The sequence below is a fragment of the Amblyomma americanum genome, chromosome 5 (genome assembly GCF_052857255.1).
Source record: "Amblyomma americanum isolate KBUSLIRL-KWMA chromosome 5, ASM5285725v1, whole genome shotgun sequence".
In the NCBI taxonomy this organism is placed as follows: Eukaryota; Metazoa; Arthropoda; class Arachnida; order Ixodida; family Ixodidae; genus Amblyomma; species Amblyomma americanum.
The window spans coordinates 72,021,648-72,042,572 of NC_135501.1; the positions used below are offsets into that span (position 1 = coordinate 72,021,648).

At 46.9% G+C, this 20,925-nt stretch overlaps 1 protein-coding gene across 2 annotated transcripts in view; it reads left to right on the forward strand.

Annotated features, from left to right (window-relative positions):
- The first annotated feature begins 13,954 nt into the window (after window positions 1-13,954).
- Window positions 13,955-20,925, forward strand: part of LOC144134785 (glucose dehydrogenase [FAD, quinone]-like) — a 39,982-nt gene continuing 33,011 nt past the window's right edge. For both annotated transcript variants that reach the window (XM_077667614.1, XM_077667615.1), the window contains exons 1-3: window positions 13,955-14,189; window positions 19,138-19,340; window positions 20,319-20,508. In XM_077667614.1, the coding sequence (XP_077523740.1) occupies window positions 14,039-14,189; window positions 19,138-19,340; window positions 20,319-20,508 (544 nt within the window). In that variant the 5' untranslated portion in view covers window positions 13,955-14,038. The remainder of the gene's footprint in view (window positions 14,190-19,137; window positions 19,341-20,318; window positions 20,509-20,925) is intronic.

The window sequence follows — 20,925 nt, forward strand, 5'->3', positions numbered from 1 at the left end:
ATTTGGCAGCGCAGGGATCAATGAAACCTACATGTCTGAAACATGCCCAATGAAAGGGAGTGCGTCCCGAACGCGACCTGCTTCCCTTTTATGCATGACTCAGTGATGGCCTCCTGTCGGTTGTGGGTGCGCGTTTTGTGTACGGTGGTGCTATAACGGCGACCTAAAAGACATCCGATTTTTCGAGCTAGACGCTGTCTTCGTGCGTAAATTAGTCCTAAGGCTGCTTTTGAAAATGGTGCGTACATGCTGAAAAAAAATTGCCCTCGGACGTTTAGCTCCAATACCTAGAGAAATGTCACTCTGCACGCTACCGGTGCATAATTTAAACGCGTCTTTCTTTCGCTCAGGTGACATTCGGAATTTGGTTTCGCTCAGATGATTTTGGACACTCAAGGCAGCGTTTGTGACAACGCGCTGCGTGTGAAAGCCCCGCCTGATTTTAAAACTTTCGAAAGCGCTGCTACGGGGGACACCAAGAGAAAGAAAACGAAGGACAAGCGCGTGTCCTTCGTTTTCTTTCTCTTGGTGTCCCCCGTAGCAACGCTTTCGAAAGTTTTAAAATGATGTACCAACTCGCTCAACTGTCCGTGTTACCCCGCCTGATTGTTTTAGAGTGAAAGCACTACTTCACGAGGAACAAACCAACTCCCCGGTTTGTGAGATATTTGACCTTGACGGTGACCTTGGGGAAACCCTAAATAAATAAACAAATTAATTTCGCCGGGACTAAGATACGAACCCAGGGCAGCGCGAACCGATCACCTTCGCGGTCCACTGCACAAGAACACCCGGCTATCGTCGCATTTTGTTTTAAACATGGTATTTATTGCACTGAAATTACATTCTATTTACATGAACTATTTACAAAGCTTACGGGAAGTGCCACGAAAGACATATCAGCAAGACAGAGCAACAGAGCACTAGGCAGGACGTAAGGCTGTGCACGTCACCAATAGGGAGTGGCACTCCGGTTTTAAATTGATCTGCTTGTACACTTCCCCCCGATAGTCCTTCATTTTGCATAAGTGAGATTTTGTCGAAACTAGTGATTCACAGTGCCGGCCAATCATTCCGCGGTTCCAAAAGCTCTGTAGTCCAATCAGAAAAAAAAACACACTGCACTCCAGTGAGCTGCTGCAGCATCACAGCACGCCTCGTGTTAAACTGCAATACACTCTACATACATCGTCCTCTCCAACTAATTAATCATCATCATAATCATCAGCCTTACTTCAGCTACTACAGGGTAAAGGACGCTCCCATGTCTCTCCAATTAACCCTGTCCGTTAAAAGCTGAGACCAACCAAACCCTGCAAACTTTCTAATCCCATCCGCCTACGTAACCTCCTGCCGACCCCTCCTACGCTTGCCTTCACTTGGAATCGACTCCGTTACCTTTAAGGACCAGTGGCTGTCTTGAATCAGCTACCCAAGCGCTTTTCTTCCTCTTGATTTCGACAAGGATGTCATTAACCCGCGTTTGTTCCCTCACCCACTCTGTCCACTTTCGGTCTCTTAACGTTACACCTAACATTTTTCTTTCCATGGATGGCTGCGTTCTCCTTGAGCTGAACCCGTTTCGTTAGCCTCCACGTTTCCGCCCCGTAGGTGAATACCGGTCAGATGCAGCTCCTGTACACTTTTCTCTTGAGGGATGTTGGTGAACTGCTATTCACGATATGAGAGAACCTACCATATGCGCTCCACTCTATTCTTATCCTTCCAGGTATTTCCCTTTGATGATCCGTATCAGCTGTCACTACCTGCCCAAAGTTGTCGTATTCCTTTACCACTTCCAGCATCTCTCTGCCAATTGTGAACCACTGTTCCCTTGCTACACTGTTGAACATTACTTTGGTTTTCTGCATGCCAATTTTTGGACCCACCGTTCTTCTCTGTCTGTCTAACTCATTGTTCATGATTTGCAGTTCATCTCCTGAGTGAATCAGCAAAGTAATGTCGTCAGCGAATCGCGGATTATTTGGGTATTCTCTAATCTATAAAACTAATATTCACGGTTTGAGCTATGTGGCAGTGATAAGAGTGATGTGCGCTTCATGTGTTGGCGTGGACAACGTTCTTGCAGAAACATGCACTAGAGCAATATGCGTTGGCATTGACAACACTGCTGCAGAAGCGCGGTACTGGACCGTAGACGGCCGCGCATAGTAGGTAAAGTGGCATTGACGATCAAAAAGTTGAAGACCCGCATTGCCCGCTCCCTGCGTGAGTGAACACCTCATCCGCGCTCTCAGGTCCATGGCGATGGTATCCACCTGCAGAAAAACTGTGCTTTCGCCCAATATTGTGTTCTTCGCAATGCTAAAGCAGCGGCCATTTTTTTCGCCCACATTATGCAAAATATATGTGCTGTGTGTTCGAAGGTACTAATGATTTAGTCGCTTCCGTAATAATCCGCCAAACTACCCAAGCATCAGATAACATCCTGCACATTAAAGTGGTCGCCAGCATATCTCTCAAAGTTAACTGACGGTGTTGTTTGTGTTCCTCTCAACTCGATACTAGGCGCGCGTCTAAAACTCACCTAATCATGTTTGCTTGACGAGAAACATCGGCTAGAACAACGTGCAGCCTCAGTTGCCTATATATTTCTTTTAGCAGACTGGAAAGAAAGTACCGAGCAAACCAGGTCCTTGGCACCAGAATCAAAGCGAAACACAAACTATAGCATGCGAAACATTAATGCATACGCGCGCCGTTAGTGGCTCTGTCAGACATTAAATGGTTATTTTTAGTCCAGCAAAGAGAACCAAAACTTCGTTGTGGTTAACCTCCAGACCTTCCTTCTTTATCTCTATATAGACGACACCGACTTCGATTTTATGGCACCACTTGTCTTTCGTACCGCCTTTATTAGTTTGTATAACGACTCGGTACTCAACTAATGAAAGAATTCTGTGGTTCCCTGGTTTCATCTACCGACGTGTGACACAAGAATCCATCACAGAAAAAATTGACAAGATGGTTACCAATGTGTCACGCGAGATTCAGCGACTGCCGTTAAAGTAATCGTTTTTGCAATAATTAGGCCTAGCCATTTGACAGCAACGTCATATCTGCGTATTTAGAGAGTGCTCTCTTCAGCTTCTACAACGTACTTGCTTTTGCTTTTAGACTGTCTCTTCCCTTCAGTCCACCGCTCTACGGACGGGCTACTATCGATGACCCCCTCCTACGGCAGCGTGTACCGAACCTCCTGGCGCAGATGAATAGTGCTATATTCCCCCACTATTGAGAAAATACTCTACTTTTTCCTTCCACGAAAACTTCCCTCCGGATTGTTCCAGTGGTAACCACGCTACATTTCGCCTTCATACGTTCACCTTTTTACGTTAAGCCTCCGCCTTCTTTCATAGTAACTACCTTTCAGGTGGTTCCCATGCCAGCCAGCCACCGGCTTCGCCTTCTTACGATCTCGCCATAGTCGCTTTCTTGCGCAGTAACAACCCTTTTTTTTGGAGATTCCTCGGCTCTCACCCGCACTCCCCCTTGTACGCTAACTACTATATTCCGGACGGCTGCCATGTTAAGCACTTTCCGGTTACGCCTTGCTTATTTCTCTCCATACACTCTTTCTTCCACAGTAACCTTCCTTCTCCTTCCAGGCACCTACCTTTTAGGTGGTGCCCGTGAAAACCACCCACTGGTTGCGCCTACTTATGCTTTTGCCTTGCCGTCCTCCTTCGACGGTAAGAATCCCGTTGCCTCCCGTCACGTCTGCAGGACTCCAAAAACTGCTTATATAACTAGTTCGCCTTGGAGAGACGCAGATAAGTAAGGTTCTGCTTCATCGACTACGAGCTAGGACACAGTCACTTCTCTCCAGCCCTTCGCAACCTAAGCACAGTGGTTTCGTCACCCACAGGGCGGTGTCAGAAAAACCCGCCGTGGTTGTATGGTGACAACTATGGCCGCCTCGACCTCCCAAGCTTACGAACAAAGCGATCGTTACCTCTGGAAAAAGTATCCTTAGTTCTGTAGCTCCTGAAAAGCGTATACCATGGCTACCTAGGGATTAACATTGATGGCTCTGTGAGCAGGCATGAACAGTCCTTCTCAGCCGCATTTGTAATGCCGGACGTTGAAATATCTTGGTCTGGACGCTTAAAAAAGATTGTGTCGTTCAGTTCGGTTGAATCATTGGCAGTTGTAAGATCGTTTAAACGTCTGTCTTTCTGTAGATCACAGATACTTGTAATTCTGTCTTTCTCAAACTCTGCACTGTAGCGCGTGCGAAGAGGGGCATCCGATGGTAAATTTAGCTCTTGTCACCCCCCCCCCCCCCCTATTCCCCTCCCTCCCTCTCCTCCGCTTTCATCTTTCTCCTCTCTCTTAAAACTAAAGAGTGGGATTTCACTCTAACCTCTTTCGTAGCCTTCTACTCTCACTTTTCCTCATCCTCGTCTCGGATGAAAGCTAAAAACTATTGACGCGACAGTGTTAAGGCCCTTTTCACCATAAAATCCGGTGTCGGCGTTGTGATGCTGCTTTTTGAGGGAAAAATCACGATCAAAGATCCAGCAGGTGGTCCCCAGAGAGCAATCTGGGAAGCAGGTAAGCCATCTAGGTCACGTGACTTTGCGGCTTCAACACTACCTGCCCAGCGGAGAGTAAGCAAACTCCCCTGCGTGGCAGGTAGCAGTTGAGTTAATGATCGGTCGCTCGGGAGGGGCCACCTGAACGCAGTCCACCGCTGGGAGGGCCTCTCATCGCAGTGCAACGGCACATAGCTTAACCGGCGCACCACTGCGCCAGGAGGGGTATCAGAACGCCCAGGGGTCTATGAATGTAACTTGTAGAATGACTTCCTGCCTAAACTGCAAGGTTTTCATTAACCACGTCCGAAGCATTACTGCCTGTCGTAACCAACAGTTTCCACTAAATATGGTTGCACATAACGCAGTCATCTTAATCAGATCTTTTGCCTCCCGAGCGATCATACCTGTACCCTGTTTAGCTATCTTCCAGCTCACATATATTGCGCACTTAGTAATGATACGCGTACATGTGGTCATGAGTCATTGCTTGCACATTATAATTAGTGTCCTTGGATATGTGGAGAACAGCTATATCCTGAATTCCTATACTTTATCGTATCATTATGTCTTCGACTGGCTTCTTTTTCCAGTTTCTTCCGTTTTCTGTTTGTCTGAACAACATTTAAACGTTACCATGTTTTTACCATTACAGCTCATGTTGTCGAGGATATCCATATCCTGCACGATGCCAGAATGCACGCACAAGTGCGCACATCATGACAATGCGATAATATTGCTACGGTTGTGCTTGTGCTTGGAACGCTCGTGCTTGGTGCGCTCGCGCTTGGAACGCGAAGAGGACGAAGTGCATTTCTGCGGCTGGGCTTCGCGTGCCCGGTTGTTCGGCTGCGTGGCTGTAAGCTGTTTCCCTGTAAATATATTTTTCCCTTTTGGTGTGCACATCTTCACGTTACATTATTGGTGTGAGGTGCGGGGTACAGCCACAGCAAGCACGGAACTCCGCAGCGGTCGTCAGCTCGCCGGCTCTTCAACCATGACCAGCGAAGGGGCCGCTCCGTCGGCGTCCGCCAACCCGGCGTTCATCATTGCCCATCCGAGAGATCCTGGGACCTTCAACGGAACGGACGGCGTCGACGTGGAGGACTGGCTCGCAATGTACGAGCGCGTGAGCACACACAACAGGTGGGACCCGACCCTAAAGTTGGCCAACGTCATCTTCTACCTGACGGGCACTGCCAGGGTATGGTTCGAGACCCACGAGGATGAACTCACCAGCTGGGATCTCTGCAAGCGCAAGCTTTGTGACCTGTTTGGTAAGCCATTCGGGCGTCAGCTCGCTGCGAAGAAGGAGCTCGCATGCCGTGCACGAACGTCCACAGAGTCCTATGTATCATACATTCAGGACATATTAGCTCTCTGCATGAAAGTCGACGCCACTATGTCAGAGTGCGACAAAGTAGGTCACGTGCTCAAAGGCATCGCAGATGACGCCTTTAACCTTCTTGTATACAAGGACTGCGGAACGGTTGACGCAATCATCAAGGAAGGCCGCCGGTTCGAACAAGCGAAGAGCCGCCGAATTTCTCCGCAGTTCACGCGGTTGCCGAATACGACTGCGACGTCGTCCTGTGTGGACTCGACTCCACCGAGCCGTCTGCCGACATCTGAGAGCCTGACACGACTTGTGCGCCAAGAAGTAGAGGCAATGTCCCCCGTTGCGTTTCATCCACCCGCAACAGACAGTACTCCAGCAGTATCCCTTATACAGGCTGTCGTTCGCAAAGAATTTGCCAATCTTGGGATTCAACCTGTTTGCTCAGTTAGTGCCCCATATGCTCGCCGCATGTCCCCGGAGCTCGGTTCTGAACGTGCATACTACCCTCGACGCAGCCGCAATCCAGATGAATGGAGAACACCTGATGACAGGCCCATCTGCTTTAACTGCTCCCGAGTTGGCCACATATCTCGACACTGCCGAAGCCGTCCGTCCTCGACCTACAGCCGCTACCCGCCGGGTTCTGCATATTCCCGCCGCTCACCCTCGCCCTCGGAAACGACCTCTTTTGGCCACCACGCTCAGACCCCGCTTACCAACCGTTCGTCGTCACCTCAGCGCCGTCGATCTCCATCGCCCCGACCTCGCCGCCCTTCGTCGCCGGCCCCATATGCCCGCTCCCGGTCGGAAAACTGATGGCTGCAGCGTCTGGGGGTGATGCTGCTCTGACGACCCGACCAGAAAACCCTCCTTTAACTCTTCATGCTCATCGGAACATCCTTAACGTCGACGTGGACGGGGTCCCTGTTACCGCTCTGATCGACACTGGAGCGCACGTCTCAGTCATGAATGCTCGTCTTCGCCGTCGCCTAAGGAAAGTGCTCACTCCTGCCCCCTCAACTGTGGTCCGTGTTGCAGATGGCGGTACGTCTATTGTCGTCGGAATGTGTACTGCTCGTGTTTCAATAGCCGGCCGCCATACTTCTGTGCTCTTCACTGTCCTCGAACACTGCCCTCATGACATCATTCTCGGCCTTGACTTTCTCACCGACCATTCCGCCCTTATAGATTGCGCCACAAGCATCGTTCAACTCGCTCTACCTGTTCCTTCAGAGCCACCGGATCCAATTGTTCACCGACTGTGCACCGCCGACTTTGTCCGCCTGGACCCCGATGCCGCCACTTATGTCCGTTTCTCCTCTGTCCCGCCAGTTCCCGATGGTGACTACATCATTACTCCGGTTCCTGATGTGCCCTTTACACGCAGTGTTGCCCTTGCGCATACAGTTGTCACCATGTCGGCAAATCAAGCGTCCCTTCTGGTTCTCAACTTTGCCTCTTACGTTCAGCCGCTCCCACAAGGTATGTCGCTCGCCACGCTGTGCCCTGTTGCCGAATGCGTCGTATCGGCGGTGAGAAGCGTCCCACCCTCGTCGAACTGCCGCGACTCTGACGTCCCACCACCTGATGAATATGCAAAAATGATTGCTGCTGACCTCTTACCAGGGCAAGCTCACGACCTTCGGTATCTTCTGTCGTCTTTTCGCGAAATCTTTGACTTCGATGACCGCCCTTTGGCTCGAACATCTGTGGTCACGCATCGCATCAACACCGGTGACGCAGCTCCTATTCACAGACGACCCTACAGAGTGTCCAGTACAGAACGCACCATCATACAGCAAGAGGTGGACAAGATGCTCAGTAAAGACATCATAGAGCCCTCGTCGAGCCCTTGGGCCTCACCAGTTGTGCTGGTTAAAATGAAGGACGGCAGCTGGCGCTTTTGTGTTGATTACCGGCACCTAAACAACATAACAAAAAAAGACGTCTATCCCCTCCCAAGAATAGACGATGCTTTGGACTGCCTTCACGGAGCCAAATTTTTCTCTTCAATTGACCTTCGGTCCGGGTATTGGCAAATCTCTGTTGATGACAATGACCGCGAAAAGACGGCATTCGTCACACCGGACGGCTTATATCAGTTTAAAGTTATGCCATTCCGTCTCTGTAATGCGCCAGCTACCTTCGAAAGAATGATGGACTCCTTGCTTCGCGGCTTTAAATGGTCTACATGTCTATGTTACCTCGACGATGTTGTGGTTTTTTCGCCCACGTTTACCACGCACCTCGAAAGACTGGCGAGCATTCTTTCTGTCTTCCGTAGAGCCGGGCTACAGCTCAATTCGTCGAAATGTCAATTCGGTCGCCGCCAACTCACCATTCTCGGACATCTAGTCGACGCTTCTGGTGTCCGCCGGATCCTGTTAAAGTTAAAGCCGTCAAGGACTTCCCTATTCCCCAGTCGTCTACGGATGTGCGCAGCTTCGTCGGCCTCTGCTCGTACTTCCGCCGTTTCATCAAAAATTTTGCCGGCACCGCTCGACCCCTGACCGACCTTCTAAAGAAAGACACCCCTTTTAACTGGGGCCCTGCCCAAGAGGAGGCCTTTTCTTCGCTAGTCGACTTACTCACCTCCCCACCTATTCTGGCCTATTTTGATCCGTCGGCTCCGACTGAAGTTCGCACAGACGCCTGCGGTTATGGGATTGGCGCCGTGCTAGCCCAACGTCACCAAGGGCAAGAACGCGTTATTGCATATGCCAGCCGCCTCCTTTCTACAGCTGAGCGAAATTACTCAGTTACAGAGCGCGAGTGTCTAGCTCTTGTTTGGGCTGTAGCTAAGTTCCGACCGTACCTGTTTCGCCGTCCATTCTCCGTAGTGACCGATCACCACGCCCTTTGTTGGCTGTCTTCACTGAAAGACCCCACAGGCCGGCTCGGACGTTGGACGTTGCGCCTCCAAGAGTATTCTTACACTGTTCATTACAAGTCAGGGCGTCTCCATCAAGACGCCGACTGCCTGTCTCGGCACCCTGTAGAGCCGCCTGATCCTGGAGACAACGACCTCGGCCCGTGCCTCTTCGCTATCTCCGATCTGGTCAACATCGCGGACGAGCAGCGACAAGACTCTTCCTTGCGTATTCTCATTGATCGCCTCAACTGTGCCAGCCGAGATCCTTCATTGCAACTGTTCGTCATTCAGGATGGCGTCCTATACCGCCGCAACCTTCGTCCTGACGAACCTCCGCTCCTGCTAGTCGTTCCCCACCGTCTCCGTTCATCTGTCCTAGCGGAACTACACGACCTACCGACCGCAGGCCACCTCGGCGTCTAACGCACATACGATCGGGTCCGACGCCGCTTCTTTTGGCCTGGTCTGTACCGCTCTGTTCGGCGTTACGTTGCCTCCTGCGACCTCTGTCAACGCAGGAAGAGACCATCAACGTTGCCTGCTGGCCTTCTACAGCCTATTGACGTACCTCTCGAACCATTCTACCGTGTTGGACTCGACCTTCTCGGACCTTTTCCGACGTCCTGCTCCGGCAACCGTTGGATTGCTGTCGCGACCGACTATGCGACCCGGTACGCTATCACGCGTGCGTTACCAACAAGTTGCGCAACCGATGTCGCCGACTTCCTATTGCAGAACGTCATCCTTCACCACGGCGTTCCACACCAATTGCTGACGGACCGCGGCCGCTACTTTTTGTCCCGAGTAGTTGACGATATCCTCCGGTCCTGTGGCACGCAGCATAAGCTCACTACAGCTTACCATCCCCAGACGAACGGGCTTACCGAGCGCCTCAACAGGACTCTGACCGATATGCTATCCATGTATGTCTCGCCCGACCACCGCGATTGGGACGTTGCCTTGCCTTATGTAACATTTGCTTATAATTCGTCGCGGCATGATACCACCGGCTATTCTCCTTTCTACCTTCTGTTTGGTCGGCATCCTGCGCTGCCATTGGATACATTACTACCGAGTTCTACTGCCTCGACCTCAGAGTATGCACGTGACGCCATCTCCCGAGCAACTATGGCCCGTGAAATCGCCCGAGACCGGCTCACCGCATCTCAGACCTACCAGAAGTCAGTTTACGACCGCCGGCATCGCCCAGTACACTATCCGCCGGGCTCACTCGTCCTCCTTTGGTCTCCTTCTCGCCGTGTAGGTCTCTCTGAGAAACTTCTACGTCAGTACAGTGGCCCTTATCGAGTTCTCCGTCAGGTGACCGACGTGACCTACGAGATTACACCTCTTCATGCTCCGACGTCGTCCACTAGCCCTTTGACTGACGTCGTTCATGTAGTCCGTCTCAAACCGTACCACACGCCTGCTACATCATCCACTTAGCACCGGGACGGTGCTTTTGCCGCCGGGAGTTATGCTACGGTTGTGCTTGTGCTTGGAACGCTCGTGCTTGGTGCGCTCGCGCTTGGAACGCGAAGAGGACGAAGTGCGTTTCTGCGGCTGGGCTTCGCGTGCCCGGTTGTTCGGCTGCGTGGCTGTAAGCTGTTTCCCTGTAAATATATTTTTCCCTTTTGGTGTGCACATCTTCACGTTACATTATTATGGGGGTGCAGCGATGGTTTCGACGTACAGCGTCCAGCTCGCATCCAAAAGACACTAGTTCAAACATCGCTCCGGGTTTGATATTGTTAAAAATATAGTGATATTTTTTAATTGGTATGATCATAGAAGGTTGTGGCCAAGTACTACACCAGGGTGGCCAAATCCTGCTATGGTGAGAGAGTGCGTTGTCGGTTCTGGTTACCGAGATGAGGCCGCACTCCAGGCCTGGTTATGCAATTCCATCGACACGCGGATTTTTTTTTTATTTTAAACCCGGTGGAGAATTGCGTGGCACCAGGATTTGAGCCCCGGTCCTCTTGCACGCGAGGCGGATGTTCTACCTCTACGCCAGCGCTGCAAACGAGAAAACAGAAAGTGGACCTGGAAGAGCCCCAGTGGTGAGATTAAAAATGAAATCGACTTCATACTATGCGCTAAACCTGGCATCATTAAGGATGTGGCCGCCCTCGGAAAGGTGCGTTGTAGTGACCACAGAATGTTAAGGCCTAGAATTAGCTTAGACTTGAAGAGGGAAAGGAAGAAGCTAGTGAAGAAGACCATTAACGAGTTAGCCGTAAGAGGGAAAGCACAGGAGTTGAGGATAGCGCTGCAAAACAGATATTCGGCTTTAACTGAGGAAGATGATCTTGATGTTCATTCAATGCACGATAATCTGGCATCAATACTTACGGAGTGCGCAGTAGAAGTAGGCGGTAGGACAGTTCGAAAGGATACCGGGAAGCTATCTCAGGTGACGAAAGATCTGATTAAGAAGCGCCAAAACATGAGGGCATCTAACCCTACCGATAGAATAAAACTAACAGAGCTATCAAAGTTAATAAATAAGCGCAAGGTAGCCGACATAAGGAGGTTTAATATGGAGAGAATCGAGCATGCTATAAAGAATGGAGGTAGCCTAAAAACAGTGAAGAGGAAACTAGGCAAAGATAAAAACCAGATGTATGCATTAAGAGACAAGCAGGGCAATGTCATTAGCAATATGGATTAGACAGTTAACGTAGCCGAAGAGTTCTACACAGACCTGTACAGTAGCCAATGTAATCAGAGCGTTAATGAGAAAGACAGCAGATGAAGTAAAGAAAGCCTTAGAAGCAATGAAAAGGGGAAAAGCAGCTGGGGAGGATCAGGTAACAGCAGATCTGTTGAAGGATGGAGGGGACATCGTGCTAGAAAAACTAGCCACTCTGTATACGCAATGCCTTATGACCTGGACTGTACCAGAAGCTTGGAAGAATGCAAACATTATCTTAATTCATAAGAAGGGAGACGCCAAGGACTTGAAAAATTACAGGCCGATCAGCCTACTATCCGTTGCCAACAAAGTATTTACTAAGGTAATCGCTAATAGAGTCAGGGCAACGTTAGACTTTAATCAACCAAATGATCAGGCAGGCTTTCGTAAAGGATATTCCACAATAGATCATATTCACACTATCAATCAGGTGATAGAGAAATGCGCAGAATATAACCAACCTCTATATATAGCTTTCATTGATTACGAGAAAGCATTCGACTCAGTGGAAACCTCAGCAGTCATACAGGCATTGCGTAATCAGGGGGTAGAAGACTTATGTCAAAATACAGGATGATATATATAGCAACTGCACAGCTACTATAGTCCTCCATAAAGTCAGCAATAAAATTCCAATAAGGAAGGGCGTCAGGCAAGGAGGCACGATCTCGCCAATGCTCTTCACCGCATGTTTACAGGAGGTATTTACAGGCCTGAATTGGGAACAGTGGGAATAAGAATAAATGGAGAATACCTAAATAATCTGCGATTTGCTGATGACATTGCCTTGCTGAGTCACTCAGGAGGTGAACTGCAAATCATGATCAGTGAGTTAGAAAGGCAGAGCAGATCGATGGGTCTAAAAATTAACATGTTGAAAACCAAGGTAATGTTCAACACCCTAGCAAGGGAACAACAGTTCTCAATTGGCAGCGAGAGCCTAGAAATTGTGACCGAATACGTCTACTTAGGGCAGGTAGTGACAGCTGATCCGGATCATGAGGGGGAGATAACTAGAAGGATAAGAATGGGGTGGAGCGGATATGGCAAACTCTCGCAGATCATGTGTGGCAGTTTACCAATTTCCCTCAGAGGAAAGTGTACAACAGCATAATCTTACCGGTACTCACCTACGGGGCAGAAACGTGGAGGCTAACGAGGAGAGTTCAGCTTAAGTTAAAGACAACGCAGCGAGGCATGGAAAGAAAAATGATAGGTGTAACGTCAAGAGATCGGAAGCGGGCAGAGTGGGTGAGGGAACAAACACGGGTTAATGACATCCTAGTAGAAATCAAGAGAAAGAAATGGGCTTGGGCAGGGCATGTAATGCGAAGGCAAGATAACCGCTGGTCCTTAAGGGTAACGGAGTGGATTCCAAGAGAAAGTAAGTGGAGCAGGGGGGCGGCTGAAGGTTAGGTGGGCGGATGAGATTAAGAAGTTTGCAGGCAAAGGGTGGGTGCAGCTGGCAAAGGATAGGGTTAATTGGAGAGACATTGGAGAGGCCTTTACCCTGTAGTGGGCGTAGTAAGGCTGATGATGATGATGATGATGATGATGGTATTTTTTAAATATTTGTAAACATAAAGCGCCGACCTGTTTTCATTCATTTATGTGGTTATCCACTATTGTACTAAGGGAGTAAAACCGGCACCGTTACAAAGGTAAGGATAGAAGAATCTTTCTCAGATTTTTTGTTTGTTGCCTTGAGCAAAGGTATCTCAGCGCACATTAAGCTCTTCGAGTGATGTCGAGCTTATAAATCCCTGAATTTATTTCCTAGTAGTACGGTTATTATAACAAAAGCTATACTTCAAGAAAAGATTGCGTCTATGAAAGGATACAATCTCAACAAGGGATCAAGTAAATAACAGCTAGTGGCGCTATGTTTGTCATCATTAGACGATATTTATTGCGCTTCACTGAGTGGCTATAGCGCAGTGTGAAATACGTCAGTCCGAAACACAAAGGGCGTTGTTCCGCATATATCAGCAAAGTATATGTGGGAAAGACATAAATCTTGCTTTAGGAAAATAAATAAAGAAGCAAGCGCAATAGATGTTGTTCCTTACTAGAGCATATATTTACTGGGCCCATAAAACTCTTCGTGCGGGGCGTGAAATTTGTTTCTTCATTTGCAGAGAAACACATACTGCAGGCTGGAAATATATCTTCCCACCCATAGTGAAACAAATATTGGCGTTTGAAGGGTGGTTGGTTCTTTCACCCCACAGGTCTGACAATGAGAGAAAGACAAGGAGGCCAATCTATATTTATATATTTTGCCAGCCGGGCTACTCACGGTTTCCTTTGAAAGCCTTCGAATGGACTCGGACGCAGCTGGGGAGCTTGTCGGTGCCATTTTCACTCTCTGGGGTTTCCCGCGAGCGCAATTGTGCGAGATGTAAGCACCACTTGTCGGTATATTAGTCCTCACTTTTTCCACCTCACATGGATGCTATTGGATGCGGAGCTTTTATTTGCATTTGATACTTTCGTGGCCAGACGGCATTTTGCGCACTCGCGGTCTTCGGCAACAGCTTAATACCTGTGGCAACCTTAGTCGATGCGAGATGCCGCCGCTACTCTACATGCAATTCTTGATTCCCAAGTGGCCGGTGTTCATGCTCGCAGCAGTAATCTCTCTTTTTCAGCGCGAGTTCAGCCCACTTCTTTCGAGTTACGATACGGAAAAGCTGAAGAGTACGTACGACTACGTCATAGGTACGTCGTAGAACAGTCCATTTCTTTGTTTTCTCTGTGTTTTTTGATTAAATTATTTGGCTTGCAAGACTCAGCTACACCCTCGCAGGAGGATGTTGCAGGAAAAGGTCAATATATGCAATGATTTACAAGAGTTTATCTTTCGTGTATTAAAGCAGAACACACTTTCATAGCAGAGCAGAAATACTTGAAGGAAAAAAAAGGCTCACGAGATCGCTGCTTGAAACGCAATAACAATAAAAAGCAAATAATTGCGCATATTGCCACTCGTCACTCGTTTCCATCGTAGTTAAGGGAGATGCTAGGTTGAAGAGGAATATTTTTTAACCGCTGAACAAATTTTGGTAAACTTTTGCGGGATGGCTTCCCATCGTCTCATACTATATTACAAATAGCCGAAAGAATATATTCTGTAGTCTATATTAGAATGCACCACCAACGTCAGCATTACTCTTGTGGCTGTGTATACATCGGACAAACGGGAAAGTGCGTTAACAACAGAGTTAGTGGGCATAACACAACAAAAAAAATCAAAGAAAGAGGCCTTGCTTCCAGAGCATATTGTGGATGTCAAATGCACACCTTTGTTTAGAAGTACCATTCTAGCACATGCAAAAAGTAAACTTCAGGGTGAAATAATCGAGGCCTTTAGTAATACTAACACAGGTCACAAATGCATTAGCTCTGCTTCAGTTTTACTGCTGAACAAATGGATAACATTCTTAGATGGACACGTGTGAATTTTCTCATGTTTCCATTCCTCGGAAGACCTGTGGCTGCTTCCCAGCTCGCACAGAACTCGCTTTAGGGTATCTTTAACTTGCTACGCCCTTTTTTTACGCTGTTCGTTACCTTTTTTGCTTTTGTGATTTGTGTTGACATTTGCTTTCCGTGACACTGCTTTTGCTACGACGAGTAGATTTTACGCTTATACCAGCTTTTTGTAGACTTTTGTTTACTTATTGACATATACGTTTTAGTCACTTACGTTCATTGTTAGCCTAATGACTCATCTATTCTTCTTGCTTGTTGTTCTGAGGGTTTGGTATTCTTTTTCATATCATGGTACCTGGCTGCACATTTGTCGGCGGATTGCTGACATAAATAAGCACGAATCTGCTCTTTTGATCTTTGTGTTTGCCCTAAATGGTATAAATGTAGCTGCTTCTATGAAATAAACCATTTGGAAGTTGAACTGTGTACATTTCGTATGTGTTTGTTCGGAGTGTCCTGTCTTCTTCGCGCAAGTACGGACCTCATTATAATACATTTAAGCGCCATGGAACTTATAAAAACTCTCTTGTGGTGTCGTATAGAGCAATAAGGTGCGTGAGTTTCGAAAACAATTACAAAAATCTAGAACAAGTAGTAAAAGTTTCTCTTCAGATACCTTTTATGTGGTTTAGAGTTTAGCATGAGTTCAGTCACGTGTTTTTTGAAGACGGGAAATCTCATCACTGAAAAAATTTTCTGTAAGATAAATAATAATTGTTTGTGTTATAAAACTTTGAGTGATTTTAAAAGTGCCTCATCCTGTTCCTGGAAAAATTTCCGTCGACAAACCCCGTTGAAAGCAGCTTGTCGTGAAGCCGTTTGGAAATTATAGTTTTCCTAAATGTTCTCTCTTCCCAAAATGTCTAAATTTAAAAATAGGATGAAAGATTTCATAACATCATAATTAATTTTGGTCACCAAAAATTACTTATCGAATTCCCCTGATACATAGCTTGGTACCTCCTCTTCCTACACGATGCTGCAATGTGGCAATTGCTTCAAGTTTTTCTCCGTTTTTCAACTTTTTTAGGAGCCTTCCAATTCTCTTTTCTGCGCTGGTGGGAAGCTTTTCTGGGTTGCTTGGTTGATTGGAAAGATAAACAAATAACCGGCGTCGAACACAGCCAAGCGAGCTCTGCCGTAGGGAGATTTCGAGTGGCGCAAAAACCGCGTTGGTAGGTCACGTGCAGTGCTTCCGCCAGTGCAAGCTTCTTTTTCGTTTTGTCAGGCAGTCGACAGTCCACGGCCAAAAATATATCTTTCTTTTTTAATATTTATTTGCTGATGTGGTGCACTTTCGACAGAAGGTGTACCATTACTAGAAAATCCGAACAACAAACTTTCAAACGTGGCACTTTACATGTACCACCGCCTTAATAAAATAAGTGATGTTCTTCTTTTCTACAGTGCAGATAACAACCAAGCTTGTTGAGAAGATTGTTGAAAAAATTAGGAATAGAAAACTGCAAAAACGTAAAATGTTTTTGGCGAAATTGTATTTTAGCCTCGTATCCACCCGTAAACAAGCCATCTATAAAGAATTTAAAATTGTTAAACTAAGAACTTTATGTGGTAGCTGGCATTAAAATTGGATGGTTAAGGCAGGAGTATAGGCTTGAACGTTTGCTTGGGAAAACTGTAATGGCAGAAGTTTTTGCTATGTTTTGCCCTTGCGTTTAACACGTTTTGTTCATCTAAAGCGGAGGACACTAATGATCGACGAAACTGATTTTTTTCGCGCTCATGGGGAGTGACCCGTGCATTGTCTCAGGTGTGACGGTCACCTGTTCTCCAGTAAAAATCACAGTTCAGGGTAGAAGAAAAAACCGATCGGCTGGCTATGCTTGTGTTTTTTCTTCCAGTTATCTTGCAGCAGTTAGTTCAGTTAGAGCAGTTCATACGTGCTGTTCAAACAATGTCATGTTCTTCGCATAGATTTGGAACTACCGGCCACAGTGTCCGGAAATTACTTTGGCGGATAAAGCTTAGCCTATCCATGAACACACAGAGTGATTGTTAAGTATGCCTGAAGAAGCGATAGTAATTTATCTGTTCAGATGGAGGTCGGCTCAACCTCAATCCGCTCAGACTACCAGTATTTTCGAATCTTTGTTGAGTTCTGCTCGAGAGTTAGGGCTATGAGCAGGAATCTGAGAGCATATTTTATTTGTTGTAGGCGGCTGTACCAAATTTAAAAACCGAAGACTGAAGGAAGTGCTCTTTCTTTAGGAGTAACTTTTGTGTACATGACTTCTTTTGTTGGTGAATAACATCAAAAGGGACACAAATGCAAACAAAAGTAATATAACTTGACAAGCATTGGAGCTACGTTCCTTACGTCTTTCTGTTAGGGACTGAACACGTAGTGCCAAAAGTTTAAACTCGTTATGTTTCTTAACTGCGTATTACCAATGTCAAAATCACACTTGAATGCTGCCGAGCTATTCCACGGCGCTTTTATGTGAAACCAAGCATGTTTTCTTGCAAACCAGAGAGGATGCAAGAGTCGTGCCTTCCATGTTCCAAGCAGTAACCCGAAACTTCTTCAATGAGAACCAAAACCTTCATTTGTGATGATTTCTTTTTGAAGCATCTGAGAAAGCCTCTAATTTTGAAAAAGGAAGTAATTATTGGCACCTAGAGTTTGAGAAATCTCATAAAAGGCACCCATTTTTTGAGAATATAAGTATGAAATTCTGCGTAATGAACTTCACAGAGTGGCACGCTGTCATCTCTTCTGCGCACACTTGCACACTTATAAAAATTTCGGTGGCCGCAATAGATTCTCCGTTCAACGTCACTGATGTGCATCAATGGGAATAATGTGCTTTTAGTGTGTTTATGTTTTTTCCAAGAGACCGAAACATTGCTGTGTCAGCTGAGGACACAGAATGTGCCTTTAGACAACATTCCTCAAAACGCGTACCACCGAGGTTCACGAAATGACCGCAGGCAGTGGCGAGAATTGCTGTCAAGATGTTACAGGACACTCGACTTAAAGAAATATTGTAATTGAAGCTCGGCCAGTTTAATTAAGTCTCAGAGGCGATATAATGTCGACCCTTTAGTGTATAGCAGATACACATAAGCTCCGTATCGTGATTACGCTTTTTGGCGAATAGAATGGAGAGCGATCACAACAGCTGAGCCTCGATTGAAATCGGATCTACGTGGACTGATTTCTGGAGCGTATGGCGGCACACAACTTTACCTTTTCGTTTTGAGCTCCACCGAGGTTGAATAATGCAAAAGTAAGTTAATACGTATTTAGGTTCGCAAACGTTTGTAATAAGCAGGAATGTGAGGCTACTCAAACAAGCCTTCAAAATATGACTTCAAGACCAATATTTTATTTTGGCATCTCAATGAATGGTTCATGAGAGGGTATTTAGATTAAATGACTTGCGCACAACAATAGTTTGTTAGGCTGTACCTTAGCACACATGTTCACTGAGCGCCTTATTTCCCACCGTGCTTTAGCTAGATGCCACCTACAGCAGCCCAAAGTAATGGCGTACTCCTTACAGGAAAACGAAATTTGTTGACGCGGAAAGTTGTCGACCCTGGCACGCATGGTTCAAAGCTTTCTGGCTATGTGCTGTGGTGTTCATTCACAAAACTTGCACTGAGATTTCAAAGATTAAGCGCCAACATTTCTAATAGTTTGGAAAGATGACCTTCGCCCGATTCCGGTGTTAACAGACCGTGAGGATAAACCAATTTTGGACTCTGTCGATAGACTTCGGCTCTCCAACGATACAAAAACCAATTTAATCGAAAATGGAGTTTCTATAACTTACAAAACTGCAAGAAGACAAGAAAGGGTGCCGCCATTTACTGCCGGTTTTTCAAGTAAGCTGCATTCGTCCACATCAAATTTAATGGCCTCCATTACCAAATGATGTCTTAAACCGCCGTTCCCTTCAAGACCCTGGCAGCCAGTCTTTATTGAGGTATACGTCAAGCGTATAAATTGAGCAGCGCAAAGTTTTTGAAATTTAAATTGCTCAACGATAATAAACGCGTATTTTTCTCCTGAACAAACTGTATATAGCCTGGTAGAGCTAGAAAAAGTTTAACAGAGAACAGTAATTTGATGGGGACTCCTGAAAGTCAATTTAAGAAGCACTGAATTTGCTTTGACGGTTTACTCATTTCTTACGCGTGAGTGCAGTTGGCGGCGGGACGGCGGGATGCGTGCTGGCTAACCGACTGTCGGCCGATCCCCACCGCACGGTTCTTCTAATCGAAGCGGGTGGGGTTGAGAACGCGGCCACAGATGTGCCGTTGTTTGCACTGCTGCACTTCAACGGACAATACGACTGGGCCTACCGAACCGAGCCGCAGAAGGAATCCTGCCTCGGCATGAAGGACAACGTCAGTACGCGAAAGTTTCCCACTTTCTAAAAATGATGGAGACGCAAACTACCACGATGAATGTAGTTTTCATAGAGATGCCACGATGCGCTAAGCTGAGAATAGCGTATAAGATAAGATTAAACAAAACGTTTTCGTGCGTGTTTTGCACAAGATAAGCAATACGGTGTCGTTTAACGGTGCCACACATCTGCACCTATTCATAACTCAACAGCAAGTGTATAGTATTGCGAGAATGGCTTCAAAATATGTCATGCTATAGTGATTTAAGGAAGGAATTTACAGAAGAATAAGTGATGCTGTTTTAAAGAAGGGGGAGGAAAACCCACAAAGCTAAGGATGATATCTATTCGCTTCAGTTGCAGTCCAACTTTTTCTCAAAAGAAAGATAAGCTGAAGGGGACTGGCAGACCAGTGCTGAATGCAGCTTTCCAGGTATCAAGGCAAGTTACTTGTGAGATTTGAAAACTGCGTGCCACAAAAAGCAATATCGCTGAGTTCCTAGAATGGAATAGCTGCCAAGAATGACCGGAAAGCCCGACGTTTAACGGGACCAGCAAGCAGCGTGCAACCGCGCACCCTGTAAATGGCAGCTTTCCGCATACCAAGGTAGCCCTGCCATTCTAACCAGGCTCAAGGAAAGAGTGTAAGCCCTCGCTGCTTCAATGTCTAGCCCGTTTGCACTAGTCACGTTATTTCCACCTCAATAATGGTCAAGTATTGAAAGATGTTGCCCGCTATTAGTTTAGGGTCATAAATATTTCCTCCTCCCGTCTGCTGCGAACGTTTGTGTGCCAGGGTAAAAGGAGACTTTTTAGAACGCAAGTTGAGTTCAATCCTCCTTAAGCAAGATGATTTTTTCTTTCTAAATGGTAAACGGCTCTAAGCCCCTGGAAACTTAAATTTGCACTAGGTAGCATAATCAGTGGTGGTTTAAGGTACTGTAGATGAAACATTTGCTGATGCATCTTTTCACAGCGGTGCAACTGGGCTCGCGGCAAGGCTCTGGGTGGGTCGAGTGTCACCAACTTTCAGCTCTTCGTGCGGGGCAATAGGAGGGACTTTGACCTGTGGGAGAAAAACCACGGCGCCAGTGGGTGGTCCTACAAGGACGTTCTGCCGTTCTTTAAGAAGTTCGAGAGCTACAAAGATCCGGAGGCGGACAACCGTGAGTAAAATGCGAATATTTGCATCCCTAACAGGCATAGAAGAGACGCAGAACAACGACTCGCATATCTAAGACGCAGATGTCGTTCGAATCCGTGGTAATTTCTAGGCAGCAGTAACACCTTCTCGGCGAGAAATTACGTTTTAACTTCTATGAGCGAGGGTCGCAGAAGTTACTACCGCACCATTGTGTGCACACACTCCGAGGTTAATCTAGACGCCACCGCAATCGATGTCGTATTCTCAGCACAACTGATATTCATCATTACTCCACCTCAACAAGGGAAATGTTAACCATTAGTAGGACTTAGCCATTACCAAAAATTGCTGCCCCAACGGCGCAATGGTGTGCAGCATTGCAAAAGCTACATTGGGATAATACCCGGTCGCTATGAACGGCTAGCGCTCTTAAGCTAAA